Here is a 26,285-nt window from a genome sequence, read left to right as displayed (position 1 = left end):
CAATTCAAAGAAAAATGTATATTTCTTGCAGTGTTGCAATTGTATGGCATTATATCATCATATCATTACATTAAGCCATTATTCATATTTCTTTTATTTTTCTGTATTAAATGTATATGTTCCATTAGCATGATGCAACGCTTTCTTATCTCTGTCTATGTCTGCCTTCTCAAAGCACCAGACAGCTCCTCAGGGGTTATATCAAAGACAATCGACATCTGTTTGCACAAAGAGGGGAACAGCTTTGGTTTCGTCATGAGAGGTAACCATCAGTAAAATAAGCCAATTACTGTGTTTAGAGAACTACATGAATGGTTATGATTGACGTGGCAGCATGCTGGAATGGTGTTACTAAGCGAAGAGACTGTTGCAGTATCACTGTTTTGTGCCTTGTAAAAATACAGACATTGCATCATTTATTTGTGCTCACACTGAAGAAAGTAAAGTGAATCTGTAAAAGTAGGAAAAAGATGAAAAATATGAAATTTTTTTCTGATGTCCTTCATCTGACATGGTACACTTAAACGACTAATTAGCAGGATAACAGGAAGGCTACAGTGGTTTTAATGTTTAATTAATGAATTAACTACAAACTGTATATTCTTTACATTTCTGCTGACCATTTCTAAAGCCTACAATAACAATTTAACCCTTGTGTGGTGTTAGTATTTTTGTTACTCAGCCAGTGTTCATGGGTCTGGTGGACCCGCTAGAGTTTTGGGTTTTCAAAACAACACAATCAAACAATTCTATGTTAAAATACTCAACAGATGTTTACTTCATCCCAATTACAAGTCATATGAACAGCAAACATGGTTAATATTTGCCCTTTACCTTTGTTAGATCACATTTATGAATTAATGTGCAACTCGTTTTTTTTAATAAAATGTAATAAAAAAAGAAAATCAGTTATAATCAAGTGGAGTGAGTGGAAAAAAACACATTTACAAATGAAGCATGATGTTTCACAACTATTGATTTTTATTCATTTGAACTTCATTAGACATATAACTCATTCAGGTCAGTTTACATAACACAAGTTGAACACATACAGTAACAATATCAGTCTCAACACATCAGGGATTCTGTGGATTCCCCTTTGGACCTGAAAACTCCAGCAAGGATAAGAACCCCAAAGTAGGCATGTAAATCAGTTTGGTCCATCTCCTTCCACCTCTCTTCAAAAACACGCCTTCCTTCAAGATTAGTGCAATCCAGAATAATTTTCTGGATGGAATCTGGGATGAAAAGCTCAAATGAAGACTTGATGTCCTGCACACGAGTAACTGTCAGCCGTGTTGGCCCTGGTCGCATCCTTATCACATTAGCAGCTCTGCGGGGTGGCTCATTTCTTGGGCAAGAAGACCATTCAATTTCACCATTTTTTGACATCCATATTTCTTCACTTGCTATCTGGTGGGCTTGTTCTGGTCCTGGACCTGGCTGCTGACGGGCTGGTCCCCGAGCTGGCTGCTGACGGGCTGGTCCCGGAGCTGGCTGCTGACGGGCTACTCGTCTTCGTTTTGGTACTAATTGGTGCTCAACCTCATCCTCTTCTTCAAAGTCACTGTCAGACTCTGAATTTTCAGAAATGTGATCTTCACATTCTGAAACCTCTTCCTCGACATCATCATCAGAAGCTTCTCTCTCTTCCAAAATCAATTGCAAGGCCCTCTCAGCAGATAATCTTTTGGCCATCTTGATCAGTTGTGATAAGGAACCACACTGGCAAAGCCATATTTATAGTGTTACGCCCCTAATTTGCAGGTGGGATAGGGTATGAGAAAATAAAGTTTGGTTCCCGCAAGACAGAGGGTAAAATGTGCGGGAATGTAAGAGCAGACAATGTTGGGAGTTGAATTTTCAATAATGTTGCAACTTTGTGCGGGAGCAGGAGGGGCAGAAACAAAACACACACACACACACTATCAGTATCAGTTTGCAGGTGGGATAGAGTATGAGAAAATAAAGTTTGGTTCCCGCAAGACAGAGGGTAAAATGTGCGGGAATGTAAGAGCAGACAATGTTGGGAGTTGAATTTTCAATAATGTTGCAACTTTGTGTGGGAGCAGGAGGGGCAGAAAACACTATCAGTAGCCCCAGAAAGAAGGAAGACAGAGTGAAGGTACACAGGACCTACACTTTCCACACTTTTATTAGCCCCGGGTCCAGTGGACCCAAACACCCTGTATGTAATATAAATGCGTAGGGTGGGTGTACAGTATGCGGTCATTGAAAATGTGTTTTGATTTATGTTCTTCACAGAAAATGAGCCAAAGCCAATGAATTTCAGGTTGAAAAAATAATTAATTGTTTCATTTTTCTTTTGATAAAAACTGAAAACGGGTCCCACAGACCCGAACACCATACAAGGGTTAAATTGATTCCAGGAAGCTTCCTTCCAGGTAGCAGTCTCTTTGACCTCAGATGTCAGAGTTTTCTTAAATGACTTTTCCAAACAATCCCAGTTGCTTCAAAGGAAACAGTAACGTCAGTTTGACCAAAACACAAAACAAATGACTCCCTCACTGTGATGGATTACCTATCAGAAGCAAGTTTCTGTAGTTTCCATACTGAATTGAAATAAATAAAGAGTGAAGGTTTGTAGTGTAGCCTGAACTTATGCTCTTCTTGCAGGTGGTACCCACGAAGACTGGCACAAGTCACGCCCCCTAGTGGTCACCTACGTCAGGCCAGGAGGTCCTGCAGACAGGTAGCAGCGACTGCATGCTCATGCAACCATAAACCCATATATACTGCACATGCAGCTACATGTGCATGTGTACACACAAAGCCACATGTATAGTCAATCAAACACACACCTGAGCAAACACACACACACACACACACATACTGTCAGAGCCCGAGAGAAGAATCATTCATTCATCGTCTTTTTGAGGTGACAAGGGCAACTTCCAATAAAAGTCTAGGAAAAATAGAAAGCCAGACGAGCATTGAATTTAAACAGCGACACAGAGATTTGACTGCGCCTTCATGCGAACAAACCCCAAGGATAACAGCGTCATTCCCTGTGACCGTCACTGGTATGTTGACAGTTATGTGTTACTCATAGCTGCAGCGGCATGAATCACCTCTTATCCCTTTAATGTTGTCATCATGTGTCTGTCTCAGTCTTCATGTTTAAGTAATAATCTGTGACATTTTCATATAAATGTCAGCTTTGCGCCTGTTTAACTGATGTAAGGCAGCAGTGATTCAACCTTCTGTACATCCACATTTACACAGTTCAAAACAAACACTCAGCTGCAAAAAGGTGTGTATATGCAATGAATTTAACAGACAGAGAAAAGAGCGCCACCTACAGGAATTCAGACCTCATACTTTAAGGGAAAAGATGACGGCCTGCGAAATACAATACAATGAGCTTTGTTATGGACAAACGGAAAAATATGTCAATTCTGCAACGCAATTAAAATGTAACACAAACATACAGATAAAGGAAGTATTTACATCTTTTTTTTCTCTAACTGTTATAGAGAAAACCACCCCCTATGAACACAGACAGTTGGCCTCTTCCACTTCCTGTTTGAGGAGTATGAGAGGCCATCTTGAGTTGTAGATTTTTGAAAGAATGTTCAACAGACTTGGATAATCTATGACAAGGAGCACTGAAGCTGTTCTGAAGGCTCGTGGTAGAACAACACCTTACTGAGACACTTCATGTTGGTTTTTTCTTTAATTTGTCACCCATCTGTTTTGCTATGACACAAATCTTGCAGCTTAGATTATGAACAGCATGCTTTACTCAGCTGTTTCCAAACTGTTACTCCAGCGAAGAAAGGAGAAGATTGAAAAGGGTAACCCCCTTCTCTGATCACTCAGCAGCTTCAATCAGACTTTAGAACTTAGAGATGCTATTTTTATTCTCGTAGCTATCTATCTGTGAAATAATTGCATGCAGCAATGAATTGGGACACATGCAGAATAACTGCATGAAACTAAACAGTTATGTTTCTGCTGAACTACTGATGACTGCATCTTTAGGGCGTGTGGAAGAACAGTTTTGTCAAAATTGAGTGCAGATCAACCAAAACTATCGGTTTTACATTTCCCATGGCCCTCGTTGATCCTCCACAGGTGCACACACAGATTGACAGACTGGGACAAAAACCAAGATTAAATTCTATTTTACTACTGAGTTATTTTGCCCTGAAGCTCATTTAATACCATTCTAAAGAAAATCATCAAAAAAATGTGGGTCAGTCCAGAGGAAACGAATGAGATATTCATGCTGCATTATATCCCATTTATATGCCAATTGGAGAAAACTTAATCCACAGCACCATACAGTCCCAGGAGTGCCTACATTTTTAGCATTACCCACTGGGAATTAAAGCGCCAACTCTGAAAGTGTAGAAAGCCACGCTGTTTTTTGCACGATCACAAAGAAACTGCTTTTCCTGCATCATCATATCATCATAAAAAAAAGACAGCAAAGACACGGATAGAGCCTGCGGGCCTTAAAGCAGGCTAAGTGTCAGTTTCAACCAACAATTTCAGTTAGAAAATCCACCCTAAAACACAGTTAAATCCACCCCTAACTCTTAAAATACCAGCTTGGGTAGTGTACCTTTTTAATATCTTTTTTGTGAGTGTGGAAAACTGGTCAAACGTACATGACAACAGACATTTTGATGTTTGTCCCTCAGAATGAATGTCACAAAACATTCAAAATATGTAAAGGTTCAATAGTGCATTGAACATGTTGGCTTTGGATTATGGCCTGCAGCTTTTTTATTGGTGAAAAAACTGTACTATCACTACTGTCTTCTTGTCCACCTGCTTCTCAGGTAGATCAGTTTTGTAGTAATCAGATTTTTCTGACTTTTATTTGACTCCACACACTTGTGAAACTTCCTAAGATGCTTCTTTCATATAACCTAATTCCAGCATTAATAAATCCTTTTGGTCTCAGCTTAGCTTGCATCATGTTGTTAAAAAGCTTCAGGGCTATCAGCGTCATACTTTACAACTTCTGGCTGGTATGATGACAGCTCTGAATTACTCACACTGGCATCATGCATAAAGCATCTATCAGCTCTTTTAATGCAGCCCTGAAAAAATGAAAATGCTGCTTATCCATTTTCAGAGAAATAAATAATTGCCTGAAATGTGCCATTGAGTGCCTCTAGAATATTGAGCATCCAGTCTGTAAAAGTGTTTTTCTCAACCAGGGACTTTTTAAAAAAAATTACCATAATTTAAATGAAACCAGATCACATGACGTGATGTTTAATCTCGACATTTTCCCGACACAGCAGTATCATCTATCATCTCAGTGCTGTTTCTACTCTGTTTGTCCTTCATTTGAACTTAAGGAGAAATTATATTATAAGTCTCAGACAGATGAGAGGAGAGAAAAAAAGCGGATAAGATCCGAAGGACGGAGAGTAGTGGAGGTAGGAGAAAAGAGAAGCCTGGAACAAGTAGGACAGCGAGGAAGCGAGTAAGATGAAGAAGTAAGAGATGTTAAAAGGAAAAAGATATTTGGAAGTAAGGATTGAGGACGAATAAGTTAGGAGAGGAAAGAGAAAAGGGGAAGAAAAGTACAGATGAAAAGAAAGGGAATGGTTGAAAAGGTTTTTTTGTTGTCACGATTTTTATTCATAGTTTTTGTAGTTTTGTCATGTTTGTCACAAATTTTCACTGTCATTTTTTCACACAGTATCTGGTGTGTCATATACTACAACAATGGCCACTATGTAATGAATTCATTAAACAAGGAGTTAGACTTTTCAGAGAAAGTAAAAGGGGAAATGTGGAAGAAAGGGTTTAAGAGAAATACAAAATGCCAAAGCTTAGACTCCTGACAGAGTTTCATTGTTTCTTCTGAGGTGGTTTGTCTCATCTCTGTCATCTGATGTCGTCTTTTTGTCTGTGTGTGTTCAGAGAAGGCACGCTGCGTCCCGGGGATCGCCTCCTCAGTGTGGACGGTGTACCGCTGCACAACGCCAACCACAGCGACGCCCTCAGCGTGTTGGCTCAGTGCGGCCAGGAAGCCCTGTTCCAGATAGAGTATGACGTCACTATCATGGGTGAGAGACCACACACACACACACACACACACACACACACACACATATACTCACACACCAGACTCAGACATGAATTAAAGCTTGGGGCAAAAGTTTCTAGACTTCTAACTACTAAAATACCACAGACAAAAAAACTGGATGTTGTGTTTTTTGTGGATGTGTTGGCTTTTTGCTGTCTGAGGCTGAACTCTTTTTAAAACTGCTCACTTTGACTAATTCTGAATGCATTGCAAAGAATACCCTGGTCGTCACACTATTTACTGTGATGTTGGTGATAGAAATTGAAAGGTACTCTGCATTAGTTCACAGTAAAGAGCGAAATGATTCAAATGTAAAACATTTTTCCCCATTCAGACACAGTAACAAACGCCTCCGGTCCACTATTAGTGGAAATTGCCAAGTCGCCCGGAGCAATGCTGGGTATCACGCTGACCTCAGCCAACCATCGAAACAAGCAGGTCATTGTCATCGACCGGGTGAAACCTGGCAGCGTGGTGGACAGGTACGCACACAATATATGTTCGCATACGTGCATGCATACGCAAGGTATAAAGCAGCAGCGAATTGACTCTATGGAATAACCAAGGTGAAGTGTGTTTTTGTCTAGACTGATATAAATGTGTATGAATGCAGGAAGTAGCATTTACATACATTCTGACTTTATTATGTCCCACTTCTGAAAGCAAACCTATGCAGCTGAGTTACAGATGTTGCACATTTATGTAATATATTCTCTCTCTCTCTAAGACGTGCACACACACTCAGGCTGTGTCCAGCCCTATAACTAACACAGACAGTAGGAGACAGGATATTGCCCCGAGCCTCAGTCTGGCTCTGAAATATACATGAAGCACTTGAACTTTGTGTCAGTGCTGAAAAGAGCTCTAAAATAACCTCAGTCAACTGAACAGGTTGACTGTGGAGGTCCACGTTCTGTCACTATTCATTCCCACATGGTTGCAAATACATTTTTGAAATTTGAACCACAGTTGGAAATGTCTACACACCCAGGCTGACCAGCTCTGCGACGTCCTGATCTGAGCTAACCTGTGTAGCATATGTAGCTTTTTAAAACAGGACAAAAACAAGGGAAGTATTTCAGGAACAACAAAGAGGCCATTTGTGTTGTATTTCTCTCTCTTGTGTTTGTTGCGGTGAGATTCCTCTCTCATTCCTCGTCTCTGTGTTTTACCAGATGTGGAGCATTGCATGCTGGAGATCACCTGCTGTCCATAGATGGGACCTCTACAGAACACTGTACAGTCCTGGAGGCAACCCAGCTATTAGCAAGCACAACAGAACTGGTGAAATTAGAAATACTCCCCTCCCATCAAACAAGGCTAACTGGGAAACAGCACGACACAGGTGGGTGGACCAGTCGTGTGTATGTGGGTGGCATGGTGGTGAAGTGGTTAACCCCGGGAGGTAGAGCTGGTTAGAGCGGGCTGGGGGTTCGATACCCGTCATGTCGAAGTGTCCTTGAGCAAGACACTGAGTTTGCTTCCGATGGAGGCCAGCACATTGCACGGCAGCCCGTTGGTGTGTGAATGGGTGAATGAGACTAAAGCGCTTTGGGAACTGTGAAGGTTGAAAAGTAATATAGGTGAGATCATTTACCATTTATGTAAAAATCTGAAGTCTACCAATCAATATGTGACAACAACAAGTGCATTTATTGACAAAGGTTGGAAAAAAACACTTATTTCAGATTTTGACAAAGAGACAAATAAGGAGATATTTTTATTTTGTGTGAGCGTCTAAAACATCTCTGGTTTGTTCAAAGTGACCCCCAAATCCTTCTATATAAGATATAAGATTAATGCAGGATTCAGCAGCTGCTCAAACACTAAAACAACATGTAAGGGAACTTATTGCTACATGTACAATGGGAATATATGAGTTTGGCCTAAGATATTACATTGTGTGGTGTTTGAGTGAGTTTTGTTTTTTTCAGATTTCTTGCATCAGACAACTTGCCAGGCAAAAATATATATTTTTCTGTCTGTTGTGGTCTTCGATCCGCAGTGTGCTGATAATATACAAACTGTGTTGCTGGCCACAATCAAAAAATGCTAATTCATGCTGATCAATTTAAACAAAGGTGAACTATTACTGTACTCGTAAGACGGCTAGTAGTAAAGAACAAGACGTTAGTTATGATTGTATAGAATTATACATATTTAGATTCCTGAGCTTCTTGTCATCACACCTTCCTCGGCGGTCATTTTGGATAAACTGGTAGCCAGAATTAGGGTTTTGTTTGGATTTAGCCCCAATTAAGTCGCCCAACGCAAATTTAGCAGATCAGAGAGGAATAAAATTCCCCTCATTCCAGTGTCTTTCTTCCCGCCATCCTCTCTCGCAGAACAACGACTGAGGAACATTTGGCTGCGACAGCAACTTTGAGCTTAATTAGTTGAAGGAGTGTTTCTTCACCCGTAGCCAAGTGATGGCTTTTCATCTGCGGGAGAATTAGTGCCAGTGGATTTACAGGGGAAACGCTGATTCCAACGGCTGCTTTATTATCCCAGGTTAATGCTTCACAGCTGAGGGGTTTAAGTGTGACAAGTGAACACACACATATAATGGCACGTGTGCATAGAAACACGCAGGTTCACACACATGTAGAACCTGTGATAAAGCTGAAAAAGTCAGACAAACATGAATTCATTTTCCTGGTTGGTGGGAAAAATGTGTTTGTGTGTTCCTTAATGTTGCGTTTTCCTTTGACCTGATTAGAGTCTCATGAGAGAAAGGCAGGATTAAAAACCAGGCTGATAGACACAACATGGAGACACATTCTAGAAATTCTAGTCTGAAATAGACAAAACCTCAGTCTCAGTTCTTCTTTCTATAGAGTTTGCGTGGGGCGGGAGTTTCATCTCGGCATGAAAGCGGCAGGAAGAGAGAAAGTTGCAAAGAGAAGTGACGGATGAATGAGAAGTGAGTGACAGGGAGTGTAAAGGCAGGATGGTATTTAATTAAAGTCATTAAACCTCTCTTGCGTGCTGTCAGATGCTGCTTACAGCCTGACACCTCCTCCTCTCCTTCTCCTTCTCCTCTGCTCGTATTTTGTTTCATCTCCTTCCTCTTTTCTCTCCTCTATTCTTTTCTTCTCTTCTTGTCTTTCTTTCTCCATCTCCTCTTCTTCCCTCTCTGTACATCTCCTTCCCTCTTTTCTCATCTCGTCCCCTTTTATCTTCTCTAATCATCTTTTCACTTTTGTTTCTCTTCCCTCTTTTTTTCTACCTTTCTATTTTATCCTATTCTGATCTATGTTGAAGCTGCAGAAAACAATGAAGTTCATTTTAAGAAAGCACTAGAAGCTACACATGTTAACCGATCACACACACACACACACACACACACACACACACACACACACTCAAAAGGTCGGCATCTCATCTCGCATCTCCTTCATTTGTCTCTACGAAGCAAAATTCATTCTTTCCTTCTTCTAATCACGACTGTGTGACCGCCCTTGTGTGTATATGTGTGTATTTGTGTGTGTGTGTGTGTGTGTGTGTTGAACACAGCTCATTAGGATACTGATGGCCTTGCAGGAGACCTTGCGGCCAGCCTACCGCTGCTTTATTAATAGACACTCTGATTAAAGGTTTTGCATTTGTGTGTGTGTGTGTGTGTGTGTCACTGCAGTCTACATTATGTTGGTGAGTCTGAACAGTGTACACACACTTCACCTTGTGTGTGTTCTCTTATGTATGTAAGGTGTGTAAGTGAGCTAAGCGTGTATGCGCAGTGTCCTGCCTGTGTGCATCTATCTGTGTGACTGCAGCCATTTCCTGTCTGCAGATCTGTCTCTCCGGTGGGTTTCACTGCACGTAATGACTTTATTTTTTTTCTCAGGGAGGATTAGACAGGAAAATACAATACACTTATGCTCCTCAGACCTCCCGCCAACAAAATGGTTTAGATAAGATGACTCGCGTGTCGAGGAAACAAAAGCTCTGCTGGATGGATGTGGCAGCGCAGGCCAGCTTAGGATCAGCTTCAGAGTTGAGATAAGTGTGTGTAGTGAGGAATTACACATGAAGCTGTGTAGGTTGTCAGACTTGAGCCTTGATCGTATGCTGATGCCCCCAGTGGGAAGTTCCCCAGAAGAGGTTCTCCCCGACATCTGAGGAAAAGTGACTTTTAACAGATGGAACAGTCCGTCAGCATTTTTTAATCAGGTTTGCTTTTTGTAGCCACCGTGCTGCAGGTCTAATTAATTGACAACTGAATGAGATAATTCCATATGATATTCCAATGAATAACAGATTGCCAATGGTATTTATGTAAAATACTGGCAGGTGTTTGTTATATCTCTGCCCACATTATTCCTAGCTCCATGATAACTTTTTTTTGGGCGACTTCTGGTTATTCTTTTCACCGAACCGGCATCTGTAAGGTGTGTGGTATGCTGCGGGTGTCTTCCCTTGTCTTTGAGGAAATAAATGACGTTGGAACGCAGCCTGCCACACCTTAAATAATACGCTCATACCTCTGCGTTCTGCTACCGAGGGATTGGAGCACGACCTGAAGAAGTTGCCTCAGATAACGAACAGTATCCTATTTAGCTACTTTATTGATCGCGTTGCTGCCAACGGTGAAGCGCTGAACAGCTCTGAAAAGCTCTGAGGCAACCTAATGAACCATGTCTATCTCAAAGCAGATATTGTGCCAAGTCAGAGTCCCACATCACTTAGCTAATGCTAAGCTACCATAGTTTGTTACTGCTATCATCCCTCTCATCCCTCACTAGTAGAAAGCAGAGATATGATCACATTATTCCATTTAAAAGAAAAGTCGACATTCTAGGAAGTTAGCAGAGTTAGATGTGAAAATACACATACGTCTGTACAGTAAATATGAAGCTGATGTCAGGGAAACCGCCAGCCTAAGTCTGTCCAAAGGTAACGAAACGCAGCCACCTCTAAAGCTATCCTAACCCTAATTAACACATTATGATTAACACCGTTTCCACTGGTGTCTTGCTAAACCACTGATCAGCAGTTGGAGGCAGAAAGGCACAAAAAAAAGCACAGCAGCGTGGCAAGTATGAAGAAGACTGCAAGCTAGCAAACACGGATGTAAACGATTCAGAATTTTGAATATTTTTAGAAACTAGCTCTGCAAATGTTTTATGTTTTGTAGACCTCAAGGATTCACACGTTGTTCTGGTGAGAAACACTGAATAAGCATGAGAGCACCTTGAAAGTCAGCGTGAGCTTCTAGGGACGTTAACGGAAGTCAAAACGCTGTCCTCACAAGTAACAAAATGATTTGTGTGTGTTCCAGTGAAGGTTCAGAAGTCAGACCACCCCCACTCCTGGGACCCCTGTGTGAACTACTGTCACCCTCCAAACTCCACCCTCTGCAACACAAGCTCCACCCTCAACAAGTCGTGGACCGCCTCAAATAATAACACCATCAACAGCCTCGACTACTGCAAGTGTAAGAACAGAAACACGCTGTGATGAGACTGTTGGACTTTCTTTCTTTCTTCAAATCCCTTTTGGACATCATCTGTCTTTTCTCTCTCCTTTTTGCAGCTCTGGTATCTGCCAGTTTCTCTCCCGGCTCTACGACTACGTCAGGCCCCAGTAGCCAGAGCTCCAGTACCCTGCCCAGGCCTACAGTTCCCATGAGTCCACGTAACTCGCTGCTCAAACGAAGGCAGAGGAAGAAAGAGCACAAAAGCTCCTGTAAGCTCCATATGTCTGTCTGTCTGTCTGTACAGTGATATCAGTTTTTCTGAAGGGAAATTAATGATCAAAAAGTCAATCCCACGTGTGTACCTGTGTGTGTTTAGTGTCCCTGGCGTCCAGTTCGGTGGGTCCGGGCGGTCAGGTAGTTCATGTAGAGACCAGTGAGGTCGTCCTAACGGGCGACCCACTCAACGGCTTCGGTGTCCAGCTGCAGGGAGGAATATTTGCCACCGAAACATTGTCTGCTCCCCCACTTATCCGATTCATAGAGCCCGACAGCTCTGCAGAGAGGTGAGCACGTACACGTTCATGCATGAATAAACAGCGTATGACATCTTTATGTTCTTTACCAATGTGTCTGCTCTGTGATGTATCGCCTTCCCACACAAAAACAACACTACAAAGACACAAGGCTTGTATACAAAGGTAGACTGATACTTTAATTCTGGCACTACAACATCAGAAATCATTTCCTCAATAACAAACTGCCAGCTTTGTTTGTTCAAGATCAACCTCACAAGTAAATGTGTTCTGTGTGTATTATAATGAAAGATATATTCTATTATTTATTGGCATAAATAAGTTTGGGCAATAAAATACTGAGGTATGAAAAGTAAACAATTGTGAAAGTTTATAATTGAAGAGTTAAAACATTGATTGAATATTGAATTTTGTTTAATGTATTCTTGGGTAGCTTAAATTCAAAGTAAGCATCATATTTTATCAGGCTATTGTTTTTATTGTACATGTTGATCTGAAGAGTCAGATGCATCCTATAGTCTCAAAGTACAAAGACGACTGAAACTCAAAGCAGGTCTGAAACAATGTGTCCTCATTTGAGATTATTAAGATTATTAATAATACTATTATAAATGGTCTCACTTATTAAAATCATTTAACCTAAAATCACACTGTTGTACACTAGCTTGGAGGCTGTAGTGTACTACTTGGTACTACAGTGTAGTAACATGTAGTTGTGATTAAGCAAGTGCAGCTAAACGGCTGTGTGTGTGTGTGTGTGTGTGTGTGTGTGTGTGTGTGTGTGTGTGTGTGTGTGTGTGTGCAGACATATGCTGGCTTTAATGCTTTACTTAGCTGTCCTGTGTGTATTTGAATGTTAGTGTTTGTGTGTGTGGGTGTGTGTGAGACTGATGTTGGCGGTGTATTAACAGCTTGGCTCTGTGTGATGTGTGGGTGTATGAACATGTTTTAAGCATTTACTCTATGTACATGAATGTAGGTGGGCCTTTCCAAAGTATGTTTGTGTTCACGATCCTCTGTGTGTTTGCTTCTTCTTTTGTTGCTCTTTAATTCATGCATATGTGTTCACTGATGAACTCACTGAAGCCTCTCTGTATGAATTCTCAATTGTGTCTGCATTGTGTGTGTGTGTGTGTGTGTGTGTATGTGTGTGTCTGCTGATTGATGTCCCATCGTATTAACAGCTTCTCTAAGTGCTGGGTGTGTTTCTGCACCCCGAGGCCACCCTCCCTTCTCCATTAGCGCCCACGCTAACAACACTAATTAGCTAGCTTCCCCTCGCCCATGCCGGAGGAATCGATAAGTAGCTTCCTTCGCGCTTGACAGGGTGAATCCAAATAAATCCCTTAACACTACCCTGAATTACACTTAACCACGATTTATAGTGTTTAAAACCATAAGTTTTGTAACGCGGTGACCAGAGAAGACATCCTCTTTTAAGGTTTCAACCTGCAATTATCCTGCAGGAAGTTTTTCTATAAATGTTATGTTGTAAAATTTTAAACATTTTTTAACCAAGGTAGTAAAACATAACCAGTAATCAAAGCAATGCATTATATACAGTATGCTGCTAGTTACATTTAGCACTGCACAAACTGAAGATCAAGGCTGGATAATGGATTATATATAAAACAACTCACAAGAACCCTATCGAACGTAAACCCTCTGCAAGATGAAGAAGAAACAAAAAGATGGAATAAAGAGCAAAGATGAAAGAATACGAGATAGAAGAGAGAGGAACCCTGAAACTGAGTTTGTTCTTCAAACTCTAAAGAAAGAAAGAACAAAAGAAACAGAGAAACAGAGGAAAGAAGTGGAGGGAGATATCAACTGGTAATTCCTGAACAAAAAATGGGAAAGTGAGATAGTCTTGGTGTGTGTGTGTGTGTGTGTGTGTGTGTGTGTGTGTGTGTGTGTGTGTGTGCCCTGCAAATCCAAAGGGCAGTAACTGCATGATGGAGAGTTTAAGTGAGACAAATCGCTTCATCTTCATTTTCTCCTGTCAGAAGTCTCCTTGGTCCAAACTACGTAATCATTTCAATTCAATTCAATTCAATTCAGTTTTATTTATATAGCGCCAAATCACAACAAAAGTCGTCTCGTGACACTTTACAAATAGAGCAGGTCTAGACCGACTCTTTATAATGTCATTACAGAGACCCAACAGTTCCCACCATGAGCACTTTGGCCACAGTGGCGAGGAAAAAACTTCCTTTCATAGCATTTAATTTGGCTGTTATTGTAGTTCAGTGCACTAATTCTAAACCACAGTCATGACCTTTGACCCACAAGATGTTCACAGACAAAATAATGTTGCTGCAGTCAGAATCACATTTTCCCCAGTAATTCATTACTGCAGTGAGGGCTCTCTGTAGCATGTGGTTCCACCATGCTATAAAAAGAAGAACCCGTTGTGTTCCTGGTGATTCTAAGCTTATTCATAGAGGCCAGTTAGCAGCAGAGGGTTGTGGGTTTGTCACTCGTAGTGCCTTGTATAGCTGGAGTGTCTTGAAATGCAGTCAAATATCCAAATAACATATGAGGGACTTTGCTTCCAAAATAGCTTGAAACTCCTTCGCAGTTTACCTCTATTTTGCCATGGAAGGGTATTTACATAATTCATTACTTTAATAGTCAGCGCTAATGTGCTTTACTGTCATTCCAGCACTGATTTATGTAGTGAGGAGCCAGGTTTGGGGGTTTCTAAATGGTGGATGTTTTGGAAACAGAAATCTTTAATATCCAAACAAACAGCTAAAAAAAAAGCTAAAAATAATGTGGTATGTAACACAGCAGTGAGTCTGCAGCTCCTTCTGGTGTCATCTGTCTATGTAACATGAATTAAAGGAAAATACATCACAGGTAGGGGGGCTGTTGACGATTAGTACGCCTACATGCTTGAGTTTTTCTTTCCCCTTCGGGAGCATTTTAACCCATCCTGTCTAAATAGGCAATAGGCTACATGACCTAAATGACAGGGTGCGTAAACATGATGTTGATTGTACACACACAAGAAAGAAGCTGATGTTAGTGTCTGCATGTTTTTTGGAAACCTTTATGGGTCATTCAGACTGAAAGAACTGAAGAACCTCAGAGGGTTCCAGTACTACAAAACTAAACTTCTACCACTGAAAAAGCCTACGGTGTTTTTCAAAAATCTTCAGAACTTTGATCAGTTTGTGGCCTAAAATTTGCGTTCATCTGAGATCTTTCTTTGAACACAACCTCATACTCTGCCTATGGAGTGCCATACTGAAAGCAGAACTCCCGGGTTCTGTTCCAGATGTAAGAAGATGGATAAAGGAAAACAACAACTGGTAAAACAACATGGGAGCTGCAGGGATTTGTGGGGTTCAGGCCTCAAAGCACTGAAAGTGTAAGATACAGTGATAACTAGAGAGTAAATATCCATCGTTCTGACATCACCATGGTAACTCCTGTTGTAGGTGTGGCCTGCTGCAGGTCGGAGACCGCCTCCTGTCAATCAATGGAATCCCCACAGAAGATGGAACACTGGAGGAGGCCAATCAGCTTCTCCGAGATGCAGCGCTGACCAATAAGGTCACGTTGGAGATAGAATTCGACGTAGCAGGTTTGTGATTTCTGTCTCTCGTATCATTACACCACGATGTATTACTTCTCCGCCTGATTACTCTCTATTGTGACAGTGGGACTTTATTATAGCTCATGTCAACTATTGGATTTTGTAAATTGTGTCAGACACCTGTTCTTTGCTCATCTATGAGCATTTTCAAAAAGGTTTTTAGTGTATAATGAAAGAGAACAGGGCAACTGTTATATGCTGTACATTCTTTGTTAGCGAGCATTTAGCAGTTTTGTTTGAGAGTGTTCAAATAGACACATTTGCACAGACGGGATGAACCGGTCAAACTCAGCTGCAGAGAGCTTTTGTCTCAGTGCAGGCAGGGGTGGACAGAATAATTACAGCTCTTCGCTGCAGGGCATGGCCCCATCTACATGCTTTTAACCCCATGAAAATGTAACTACCACACAGACACCCTACGGGTTCAAAGCTGCGCATTACCCTCCTCAGTCCTGATTTCTATGTTGAAGAAAAGTCACTTCCAATGCCACTTGCATTCTGAAATAAATTGCTGAGCTCACGGGTAAAGTTTTAATCATCCAAGTTTGGATGTCATCTTAAAATTGATTTTTGTTGTTAATTTGTTTTGAAGTGAATCTGCTGATTGCTAACATGTAATGTTTTTTTTATGATAAAGGAGCAGTCTGCTGTTTTTCTTTACTTTCTAACAGAGAAGATTTGTCTTGACAGGATGAGGCGTAGGGTTTGTAGTTTAGAAAACAATATACATCCATCCTTTAAATGGAACTGTTTTACACCAAGAGATTAAAAACATTTCAGTCATGGAAGTGTCTCTCATGGTACACTTAAACACACACACTTCTCGTTTTATCTCTTCAATAAAACATTCTGGTAAACTGTTTACTTCGAGTCACAGAGTTTTAGAACAGTTTACTGAAACAACAAACATTAACTGTGAAGTTATCGAAACAGAACTTCCATAAAATCAATACATCAACACAAATTCCTATGTGTTGTCTCTACCTGTTATCGTTTGTTTTGCGCAAACTATTGAAATCAAATGTTTTCCCTTGAGATCGCACTATGAGAGATTTTATTTGACTTGGTTTGAGATGCTCAGTATCAAATAATGTTTCCACTGTTCTGGTGTTGCCTTTCATAATGTTGCATCATTTAGTTTAGTTAATATAGCCAGTAAATGAATTGTGAAATTAGCATTTATCCTATAAACAGAGAGAAATTAGAATGATTTCTTACCATTAAAGTTGATGCAGCCAATTCCCAAAGTGTAATATTTAATTAATTTTACTCTTGAAGCCTTTCAAAATAAGTTAAGCAGCTCTGAATGAAATATACTTATCGTCCAGTCCTTGTAGCTGTCAGGCACAACACTGTTCAAGAAATTAAATCACTTACACACACACACACACACACACAGGAAATGTGACTGATAGGCAGCTAATGGAACAAAATGTTCATTGCCAAATTTTTGACATTGTTGTTGAGATTAGCTGAGTCTTTTCTCGCTCAGCTCTCAAGGACAGAAATGAAACTTGACTATCATGTTTGCAGTCACAGTCACAGAAGTACGATGGCTTACTGACTCACGTTTCCACCGTCGTCTTCCAACAACTCACCTCTCTGGTCTTCTGGTTAAACAAAAAGGATCTTACTCTCTAACAAAAAGGTCTATCTCTGTAGGGATCCTCTCCATAATTGCCCCCAAGAATTACGTTGCAGCCATTGCAGCCCGTTTGCAGGCTGAGGTGATCTACTGGACCAATTCCATAACTTTTTGTACCTATTAGTCATTTAGACCACAAAATATGTCAAAATTGGGCCCAGATTTTAAAATACCACAACTTGCACTCATCATGTTTATGCCTGGATGTAGAGTTGTTTTACTGGTGGAATTAGTATTATGACTCATGCAGGCAAACTGTGAGGATTTGAAGTCGCTGTTTGCCCCGAAGAAGAGCAATTCAGAGGAGATAAGAGCCAGAGCTAAATGTCTTGTAATTACAAATGTTAAGCGGGATGAAAATAATTATTTGTTGCTTTTTGTTTTTTTTATAGTAATGGCTTTTCTGCATGTGTTTAACACTGTGTGTGTCTGTGTGTTGGTATTACAGAGTCAGTGGTGCCTAGTAGTGGTACTTTCCACGTCAAACTGCCGAAGAAAAGAGGAGTGGAGCTGGGGCTCACCATCAGTGGTAGGAGCACACACCAAACATTGTTCACATGATCTATTTTTTGTTTTGAAAGGCCGGTGGCAGAATGTTTAAATGTCATGAGACCGCCCTGTGCTTTTTCAAAAACGCACACACACACACACAATCATACACATATTTCTCTGGGTAGCTGTAGCCTGCAGGAAAGCTTAGCTATAAACATCAATGGTGTTTATAAAATGGTATAGATACCAGGCCACACACTCAGTCTGTGTTTCATTCTGATCATGACACCAATCACAAGCCACTGGCCCTAAACTGTAAGGCCAAAAGTATGAGGAAAGACAGTCTTCTCCGTTCATGGTTTGGTCTTGGCCACAATGATACTTCTCAACAGTACTGTTCGTCCAACTTTGTGGCAACAGTTTGGGGAAGACCCTGTTTTACATGACAATGGCCCCCTGTGTGAAGCCAGGTCCATGAAGAAATAGTTTTCCCAGTTTGGAGTGGAAGATCTTGTCTGGCCTGCACAGAACCCTGACCTCAACCCCACCAGGAGTCGGGCCTTATCGCCCAGCATCAGTGCCCTCAAGCTAAATGGGAGAAGAGTGGAGGCTGTTATAGCGGCTGAATGTTCAGGTGTCCATATACTTGTGGCCTTATAGTGTTTACAACCATGGGGCATGTAACATTTTGTAAAATGTAAAGCTTTTTTGCAGTTACCAAAATGCCAAGTACAGTGTATTTTAAACATAGTGGATCCAAATCCTGTTGTTGTTTTCCCAGTAAAGAACTTTATTGTGATGATTGATGACATCATCAATCACATACGTCACTGTAAAGCTTTAGTGCTGCTGTCCAGAAAGTGATTAACACACTCTCACTTCAGTCAGAATGGCTTGCATTCAGTGTTTATTTACTGTTAGTCTGGAGTGTGTGTATACTTGAGCGTGCCAATATATACTGCAATACTTCAAGTGGCATGAGCTCAGTGGCAGCTAGACTGCTGAACCTGGCACATTTTTAAATATTTGGAGTAAAGACATATGAATACATCAGTACGTATTACAAAGACTGAGAAGCACTTCTATGAACAGAAAATTGTTCAACAGAATCCTCAGACTGGCTGAGATAATATGAAAGTGTTTCCATTTAATGTCACTGAGTTAATTACCAGCATAAACGTGTTAAACTATAAGAATGTGAGACTGGAGGTTGCTCAGGAAGGTTGTAACGTCCCTGGTAAAATAAGGGCTTTTGTGTAATTGTCAAAGTAAAAGGTCATCCCCAAAAAATTCAATATCAATGTATAAATAGAGAAAACTCCACATAGGCCCCTGATGTGCAGATAGTTGTTGTATACATCAAAATGAAAATGACATTGGTGGATAAGAGTTGATCCGTGTCTGACAGTTTTCAGTTTTACTTTCTAATACAGCTGTATGAATAACAGTAATTAATAATAATAGGCTGTGCTGTGTGCAGTCTCTGAGGCCGGAAACGGTACAATGACGCCATCTGCTGAATAGAAGTGTTCATAGCTGAAAGTGAAAGGTTTTTTTTCTGATAAGAGCACTAGAGAAATTTAATATGAGATATTAGAATTTATTTTTCATTGCTATCAAAACAGCTGACAGCAATATTGTATATACCTACTTATTTTGTTGTTGTTGCTGCTGCTGCTTAGTGTGATGTCATCTCCCTCCACAGCCAGTAAGAAGATAGGAGAGCCCCTCATCATTTCTGACATCAAGAAGGGCAGCATGGCCCACAGGTATCTAACACAGTGTATTCTATTGTGTTCTTCTGTAGGTCTAACGCATGTGTTTTTCTCATGTCCCAAATCATCTCTGAATCTCATCATTTCTGAAGAATATGTCGTACACTATACCCCTAATTACAAGTGCGACCTCAGTGAGATCTTCATCTTGTAGTTCAGGTTCCACTCTGTTAAGTACAGTGTGACGCTGTAGTACAACAGTGACAGAACTGATGGTATCTGGTTCAGTCTTTGTGTCGCTGTCTCTCTCTTTCTCTCCTTCAGAACAGGAACACTGGAGCCTGGTGATAAGCTGTTGGCCATCGACAACATCAGGCTGGAGAATTGTTCCAGGGACGATGCAGAGCAGATCCTGCAGCAGTGCGAGGAACTGGTCAAACTAAAGATACGCAAAGACGAGGACAACTCAGGTATATGTGTGCATGTGCATGTGGTACGGTTGTGTCTGTGGTGGTTCAGTAAACACGGTGACCATAATGTGAGGGGTGGATCATTGCGTTGCACAAACGTCTTTCTGTTTGAAACAAATTTTCAGATTTGTTTTATTTGATTAAATGTTCATCAGTTTATGGAGAAGCACTAACAGTGTTTGACCACGAGGTGGTGCTGTTGTCCACAAGTCATGGACTGCTGCTGCAGCTTTATAATGGCCATCTAAGATACTGTAAGGTGCATCTTTGTTGATCCCAGTGGGGAAATAGAAACTACTGGGAAATTTACTAATTAAATCGAGCGATTATACAACAACACATTAAGTACAAATAGAGAAAGATTTAGGATACAGTAAGAAAATGTGTAGAAAAAGGGTATCCTGCCTGTCTAGTGGTCCAATGTGTGCACCGTGAACAACATGTAGCAGCCTTGATTTCTAAGGACCCGTGTGCTTGGCCACTTGTAACTGATTTTACGGCCACCATCTTGGTTTGTGGGAGTTAATTGTGTTTAATGTGTTTTGATGTGATGTAAAATAAAACACACAAACGCAGGGAGGGATTGCGTGATCATGCTACATTTTGACTCAGAGGGTATGATCACATGCACAAACACACACACACACACACACACACACACACACAGGGAGTAACATGCAGAGATTATGTGTTCATGCTACATGATGACAAGGCAATCTTCTCCCTTGTTACCATGGAAACTGTGTCTTCCTCACCAATGTTGTCTTGAGGAGAGTTTTGACCTACTTCTGGAATGAAACATGTTTGTGTGTGAGTGTGTGTTTGCGCATTTCAAATGAACAAGTGATGTGATGCAGTATCACCGACTGAACTGAAGTATTTCAGTGTGTGTGTGTGTGTGTGTGTGTGTCAGGTAAGCAACATACGTCAGGCAGTATCATCTACTCCTTGGAACTGAAACATTAGAACAACACCTGTGTGTGTGTGTGTGTGTGTGTGTGTGCGTGTGTGTGTGTTTGTGTGTGTGTGTGTGTGTGTGTGTGCGTGTGCGTGTATCAGATGAGCAGGAGACGTCAGGCAGCATCATCTACACAGTGGAGCTGAAGCGGTACGGAGGCCCTCTGGGTATCACCATCTCAGGCACCGAGGAGCCTTTTGACCCCATCACTATATCCGGCCTAACCAAGAGAGGCCTGGCCGAGAGGTACATGCTCGCACACACACACACACACACACACACACACACACACACACACACGCACGCACGCTTGTCTTTTCATGGAAAACTGGTTGTGAAGCTGAGTTGTGGAGCATTAGAAAAGGCTCTGCAGCTGGAGATCTTTTGGATTGTTCTGCTTTCAGCGTAACAGCATACAAATATGGTTAAACATAAAATTGAAGACTAAACTACAACTAAAATGAGTAAAAGTGCTACTATAAGCTGTTAAGATGTTTTCACCAGCTGCATAAAAAGAAGTAAACAATCTCTTCTTTAAATTGAATCCCACATTCAGTACGGTTAAATTTGACCTGGTGCTTCTTAAAAGTCCCCTGTGAAGTTCTATGTAGCACTATGGAGCAATGTTTTTATTAGTGGCCACAAGAACACGGGGGTGATATGATACACATTGCCAGGGGTTTCACGCTGCTTCTTTACGCAGTAATGAAGAAATGTAGAAACGTGGCAACAAACATGTCAAATGTTAGAAAGAAGAAGTTTTATAAGGAAGGAAATGTACTAAACATGTTTGTCAGGGACAAACACTGTATTTTGGTGAGTAACACTGAATGTAAACATAACTTTTGTTTGTTTCCAAGGAAACTCTACAGGGCACCTTTACAGAAATAATGTAGATATGAGTGGATCTCCTGGTTTATGAGTAAAAACTCAAGGTAATCTGTCACAATGTCAACAGTTAAATAAGTGGCAGTAAAACAGTTCTGCATCCACCGATAAAGAACATCCAAAAACACAATTTGTGCACCATCATCGTGGTGATGAACCAGCATGAGTCTTCATTCAGTGACAGTCTGAGCCTGCACAACATCCTACACAACATGAAACAACTCACCTGCAGCTCCACCGTGGCGTGACGAGTGATATCATGTGGGTGTACGCTTTGTTCTTTGTGGGGCAGGTGAGCTCATTCTGCCAAACTACACCCCTTCTTCTGGCAGTAAATTCTGTAGAAACACTTCGTCCCATCGCACCAACCTGGTGCTACTACGTAGATTTGTACATTTTTCTGAAGCATTTGAGGCATGGCACATAAAGGTTTTGTATAAATGTCTGTAGTCAGCATAAAACATATAATTGAATCTTGACTGTTTCAACATTTTATTTTTAGATAAGTGGTTTGTGAATTTAACAGTGGACACTGGTCATCTTTTTCGGGACACAGCTTTGCGTCTATGGAAATTTGTGTTGGATGTAATCCCACCTTTCCACAGTACCGTGTTTCACTGTGTCTCATTAGGTGGTGGACGGATCTATTCACATCTCTTTTCTTGTGCTGAATTCTGTGAATTATGTCTCCGAGGCTTTTTGGTAAACTATGTTCCTATACTTAATTGTGTATATACTGATTAGTTCAATCTGGGAAAGCACGTCTAGGCGGTCGACTAGGGCACCACCTACTGGAGGGATGCCAGCGACGTTTTTGTTATTAATTTCAGACATCTTTTTAAAAAACGTCTGTTCCACTCATGCCGTGCTTGCATTGCATTGTTAAATAAACCCAGTGGTTGCTCTGTAATACACGCCTGAGAGGAGTCATATCCTGATATATGATCAAAAGCGGAATAAGACTTATAACCGACATGTGAGTGAGTCACGCAGTTGACAGTAAGAAACAGCCCTGACGGTGAGAGCAGCCTCTCCATCCGTGATCAGGATAACTGTTATCCTCTTTGGTGGCAAAGGTCATGACTGTAGATCCGGGGTCATGACCTTTTGTCCCTTGAGAGCAGTAGCTCGTTTGGAAACAACATAGAAAGATGGTCAATCCCATTCAAACCACAGCTTTGTCTGGAATGGAGTAATTTCTGTCTTGTGTGCTCAAAATCAATCAAATCGTTCAGGTGTTATCATGGCAACACATGCAGGAACTTAAACCCAGCTGATTCAGATGAAGGAACCAACCTCCGTTGCCTTATTTAGTCCTCCCTATCAGTGAGGTAAAAGCCTTATTAGGAGAAATAATAGAAGACTCCTTGGGCAATAAATAGAGGGTTTCCCCACCAGCAGCTGAGTGTGCAGCAGGTGCCATGTGACACGGAGTGATGACAGATGAGATAATGAGAAACATGATGCGGTGGAGAGATGGGATAGCAGCTAGAGTCCACAGCAACCAGACTGAACAGAAGATGACATAATGGTTTTCCTGAGTCATAATCATCCACTGGTGAATTCAGTTTATATCCAGTCCACCACACAACACTTATTTCACAGTAACATGTCAGCTTTTATAACCAGCTCACGTGTTATTCCACCGAAACACACCCAGGGAGGCAGCTCACCGCTTAGCCTGCCACACACTTCCACACACACACACACACACACACACACACACACACACACACACTCCGTGACCCCATTTCTTGGAGTCTGTGATGTAATTGTTCTATTTCCTGTCCTAAACTGTTGTCGATAAAGCACTTTGCCTTAGATCTGTCGGCTAAAAGCGGCCTATAAATAAATCTGGCTCAGCTTGACACAGAAGAAAGTGCAGGAATACAGATGATTTCAACAACACTGCATCTGTGTGGCTCGTGGAAAATGTTCACACCGACCCAGTTTCTCTTTGAGCCATTTGAGTGTTTTGATTCTGGTAAATCAGCTCAGGTGAATAGAAACTGAAGATATGTAATCCAGAAAACCTTCTCTCTCAGAAACACACACTTAAGTAAATATATTCAAAGCGTGTCCATGGGATATATATGAGTGTGTGTATATGTATGTGTAAACAATATCTCTACCACAATAAGACACAAGATAAAGGACTTTTTTACCAGCTTTAATACAGCGGGCAGTGATAGAGGGATTAAATAGAGTTATTCACTCCAGAGTCACCTTGTTGTAACCTGTGACTTGTCATGTAGTTGTTTACATGAAATTTTGTTTAAGCAGTATTCATTTTAAATTAAATTCCTGAACCCAAATCTGATCCATAAACAATGACAGGATCACTGCGGCGCTGAAGCCTAATGTTTCAGCATCTAGTTTGTATCCAATACTGTGCCCTACAAATTAGATTTGTAAACAGCTTATTTGCACTCGCAAATGTGTTTTGGAAGAAATAAAATAAGGTCAGGGATATTGAAAAACGTTTTTGAGAATCTGGCTTTTCACTTCACAGAAGAGTCACTTCACATAAATTACAAAAAGCACAAAAAGCACCAAATTTGCTGGATAAAGATGTACTATTGATGCCATTTTGTCCATTTAGAGCAGATATAAACTGTGAGTAATCAAGTTAATTATCTTAACCTCATGTCTCATAGTATATTATAAGTGTGTGCACAGTACTGAATTGTACATTACTTCTGTGCCTTTGTATGTGCCCTCTTACCTGTGTGTGTGTGTGTGTGTGTGTGTGTGTGTGTGTGTGTGTGTGCGTGCGCATGAATGTGTACGTTTTCATGTGTGTCCAGGACAGGGGCTATTCACGTAGGTGACCGGATCCTGGCTATCAACAGCGTCAGTTTAAAAGGCAAGCCGCTGAGTGAAGCGATCCACCTGCTGCAGATGGCTGGAGAGACGGTCACCCTCAAGATAAAAAAACAGCTGGACAGTAAGTATGAAAACTATTATTATCAGTATTTTGAGGAACAATTCTGTTTATGTTTTTAAATTCTGTGTTCTCTGTGCCTTACCTACTTCCTACCTTAACTCAGTGTTTTTGAAGTCAGCCCTTGTACACACTCTTGAACCTGACATATTCTTTAAGAGAGATTTAATAAGTTGGAGACAATCAACCTTGTCTTAGGCTTATTATTTGATGATCATTTTATTGGAGGAATCAAATTTTCTAAATGTTTTCTCTCCAAGATGTAGAGGAGAGGAAGGCAGCAGAGGCAGAGGACACAACAGAGAATGAGCTCAGTGACCCTGAGGAGGATGATTTGACGGACAGCCAACAGACCAATAAGCTGTCAGAGCTTTACTCCACAACCATACCCAGCGTCGACTCTGCCATGGAGTCATGGGATGGCTCAGGGATGGACGCTGGCTATGGCAGCCAGGGTAAACTTTGGATTAACACACGTAGATGATGAAAGGCCAGCATGGCCAAAACCTGCAAAACATATTTAGAGTAACTCTATAGTTAGTTAAAAGTTTGATGGAACATAATTCATGCCAGCTCTTGTAGTTTCTAATGTAGCAAAGAAAAATCTCAAATCCAAATGGTTCTTTTTATAATTTGAAATGCGGCAATCTGTAAACGAGCACTTTATCTAGTTCCTTCGCTCCTCCTGCAGGCACATACAGCCACCAGGCAGCTGGTATCGCCCTCCACCCCCATGAGTGGCGTAGTGCCAAGCAGCAGCGCAGCACCACACCTCCTCCTGGACGCCGGAAGAACTACCCTTTCAGTGATGGAGGCTTCAGTGAGGATGACTGGGACAAACCACCTGGGTAGGACTGAATTTATTTTATCTTTTTAATTACAAATCATGCATCTTTTATATTTTTGCTGACCATTTTTCTATGCATGCTATACAATTTTACATAATTTTGTTCAACCCCAGTAGCCATTTTTGTACTGTATGAAAATCTTATAATGCAGACTTCATTTGTCTAATCCATCACACTGAACACCAAGCCTTCACTGATGTTAGCAGATTTTAGTCTGTGCACTGATTTATCTCATAAAGATAACGTATTTATGTTCATTGTAATGATTACACAACTCAAACAACAGACAAAGAGTCTGTTACTATGTTTTTGTACCTCGCAGGAATGAATGGAAACCAGTGCATGCCTGGAACACTGTAGCATGGTTTTCTCAATGGTTAGCTGTGATCTAAAGATTATGTGATTTGTAGAAAATGCGCTACAACATACAAAACCACTGGTATGATCCTTAAAAGACACATTTTGATTTAAATGGCTAAATGGACTGAATGCAATGATTCAGTCATTTTCATGATGTTAAACTGATAAATTGTTCTACATTTTTGTGAAATACTAGCTGCTCAGATAGCAAAACTCCTGGACAACGTATTAACATTATATTTAATTTAAGTTGGTTGCATTCATATTGAATACAGGTCCATCGCTGTCCTGTCACACTACATAAGTTCAGAGCCCAAGTTGATGTCTTCAAAT

The 26,285-nt window shown here is 40.9% G+C and overlaps 1 protein-coding gene across 1 annotated transcript in view; it reads left to right on the top strand.

Annotated features, from left to right (window-relative positions):
* Positions 1-25,592, top strand: part of LOC139307270 (glutamate receptor-interacting protein 2-like) — a gene marked incomplete at both ends in the record, with an annotated part of 30,722 nt that extends 5,130 nt beyond the window's left edge. Inside the window, 16 exons of the mRNA XM_070931107.1 lie at positions 176-262; positions 2,638-2,713; positions 5,911-6,056; positions 6,411-6,558; positions 7,252-7,421; positions 11,358-11,513; positions 11,612-11,764; positions 11,872-12,058; positions 15,475-15,620; positions 17,726-17,806; positions 19,475-19,538; positions 19,809-19,954; positions 21,014-21,158; positions 24,608-24,747; positions 25,005-25,199; positions 25,436-25,592. Coding sequence (XP_070787208.1) covers positions 176-262; positions 2,638-2,713; positions 5,911-6,056; positions 6,411-6,558; positions 7,252-7,421; positions 11,358-11,513; positions 11,612-11,764; positions 11,872-12,058; positions 15,475-15,620; positions 17,726-17,806; positions 19,475-19,538; positions 19,809-19,954; positions 21,014-21,158; positions 24,608-24,747; positions 25,005-25,199; positions 25,436-25,592 — 2,197 coding nt within the window. The remainder of the gene's footprint in view (positions 1-175; positions 263-2,637; positions 2,714-5,910; positions 6,057-6,410; positions 6,559-7,251; positions 7,422-11,357; positions 11,514-11,611; positions 11,765-11,871; positions 12,059-15,474; positions 15,621-17,725; positions 17,807-19,474; positions 19,539-19,808; positions 19,955-21,013; positions 21,159-24,607; positions 24,748-25,004; positions 25,200-25,435) is intronic.
* Between the last annotated feature and the right edge of the window lie 693 nt (positions 25,593-26,285).

The sequence above is a fragment of the Enoplosus armatus genome, unplaced genomic scaffold (assembly GCF_043641665.1).
Source record: "Enoplosus armatus isolate fEnoArm2 unplaced genomic scaffold, fEnoArm2.hap1 Scaffold_64, whole genome shotgun sequence".
Classification (NCBI taxonomy): Eukaryota; Metazoa; Chordata; class Actinopteri; order Centrarchiformes; family Enoplosidae; genus Enoplosus; species Enoplosus armatus.
Note: the sequence above shows the minus strand (reverse complement) of the source record. Positions and strands in the feature narration are given on the sequence as shown.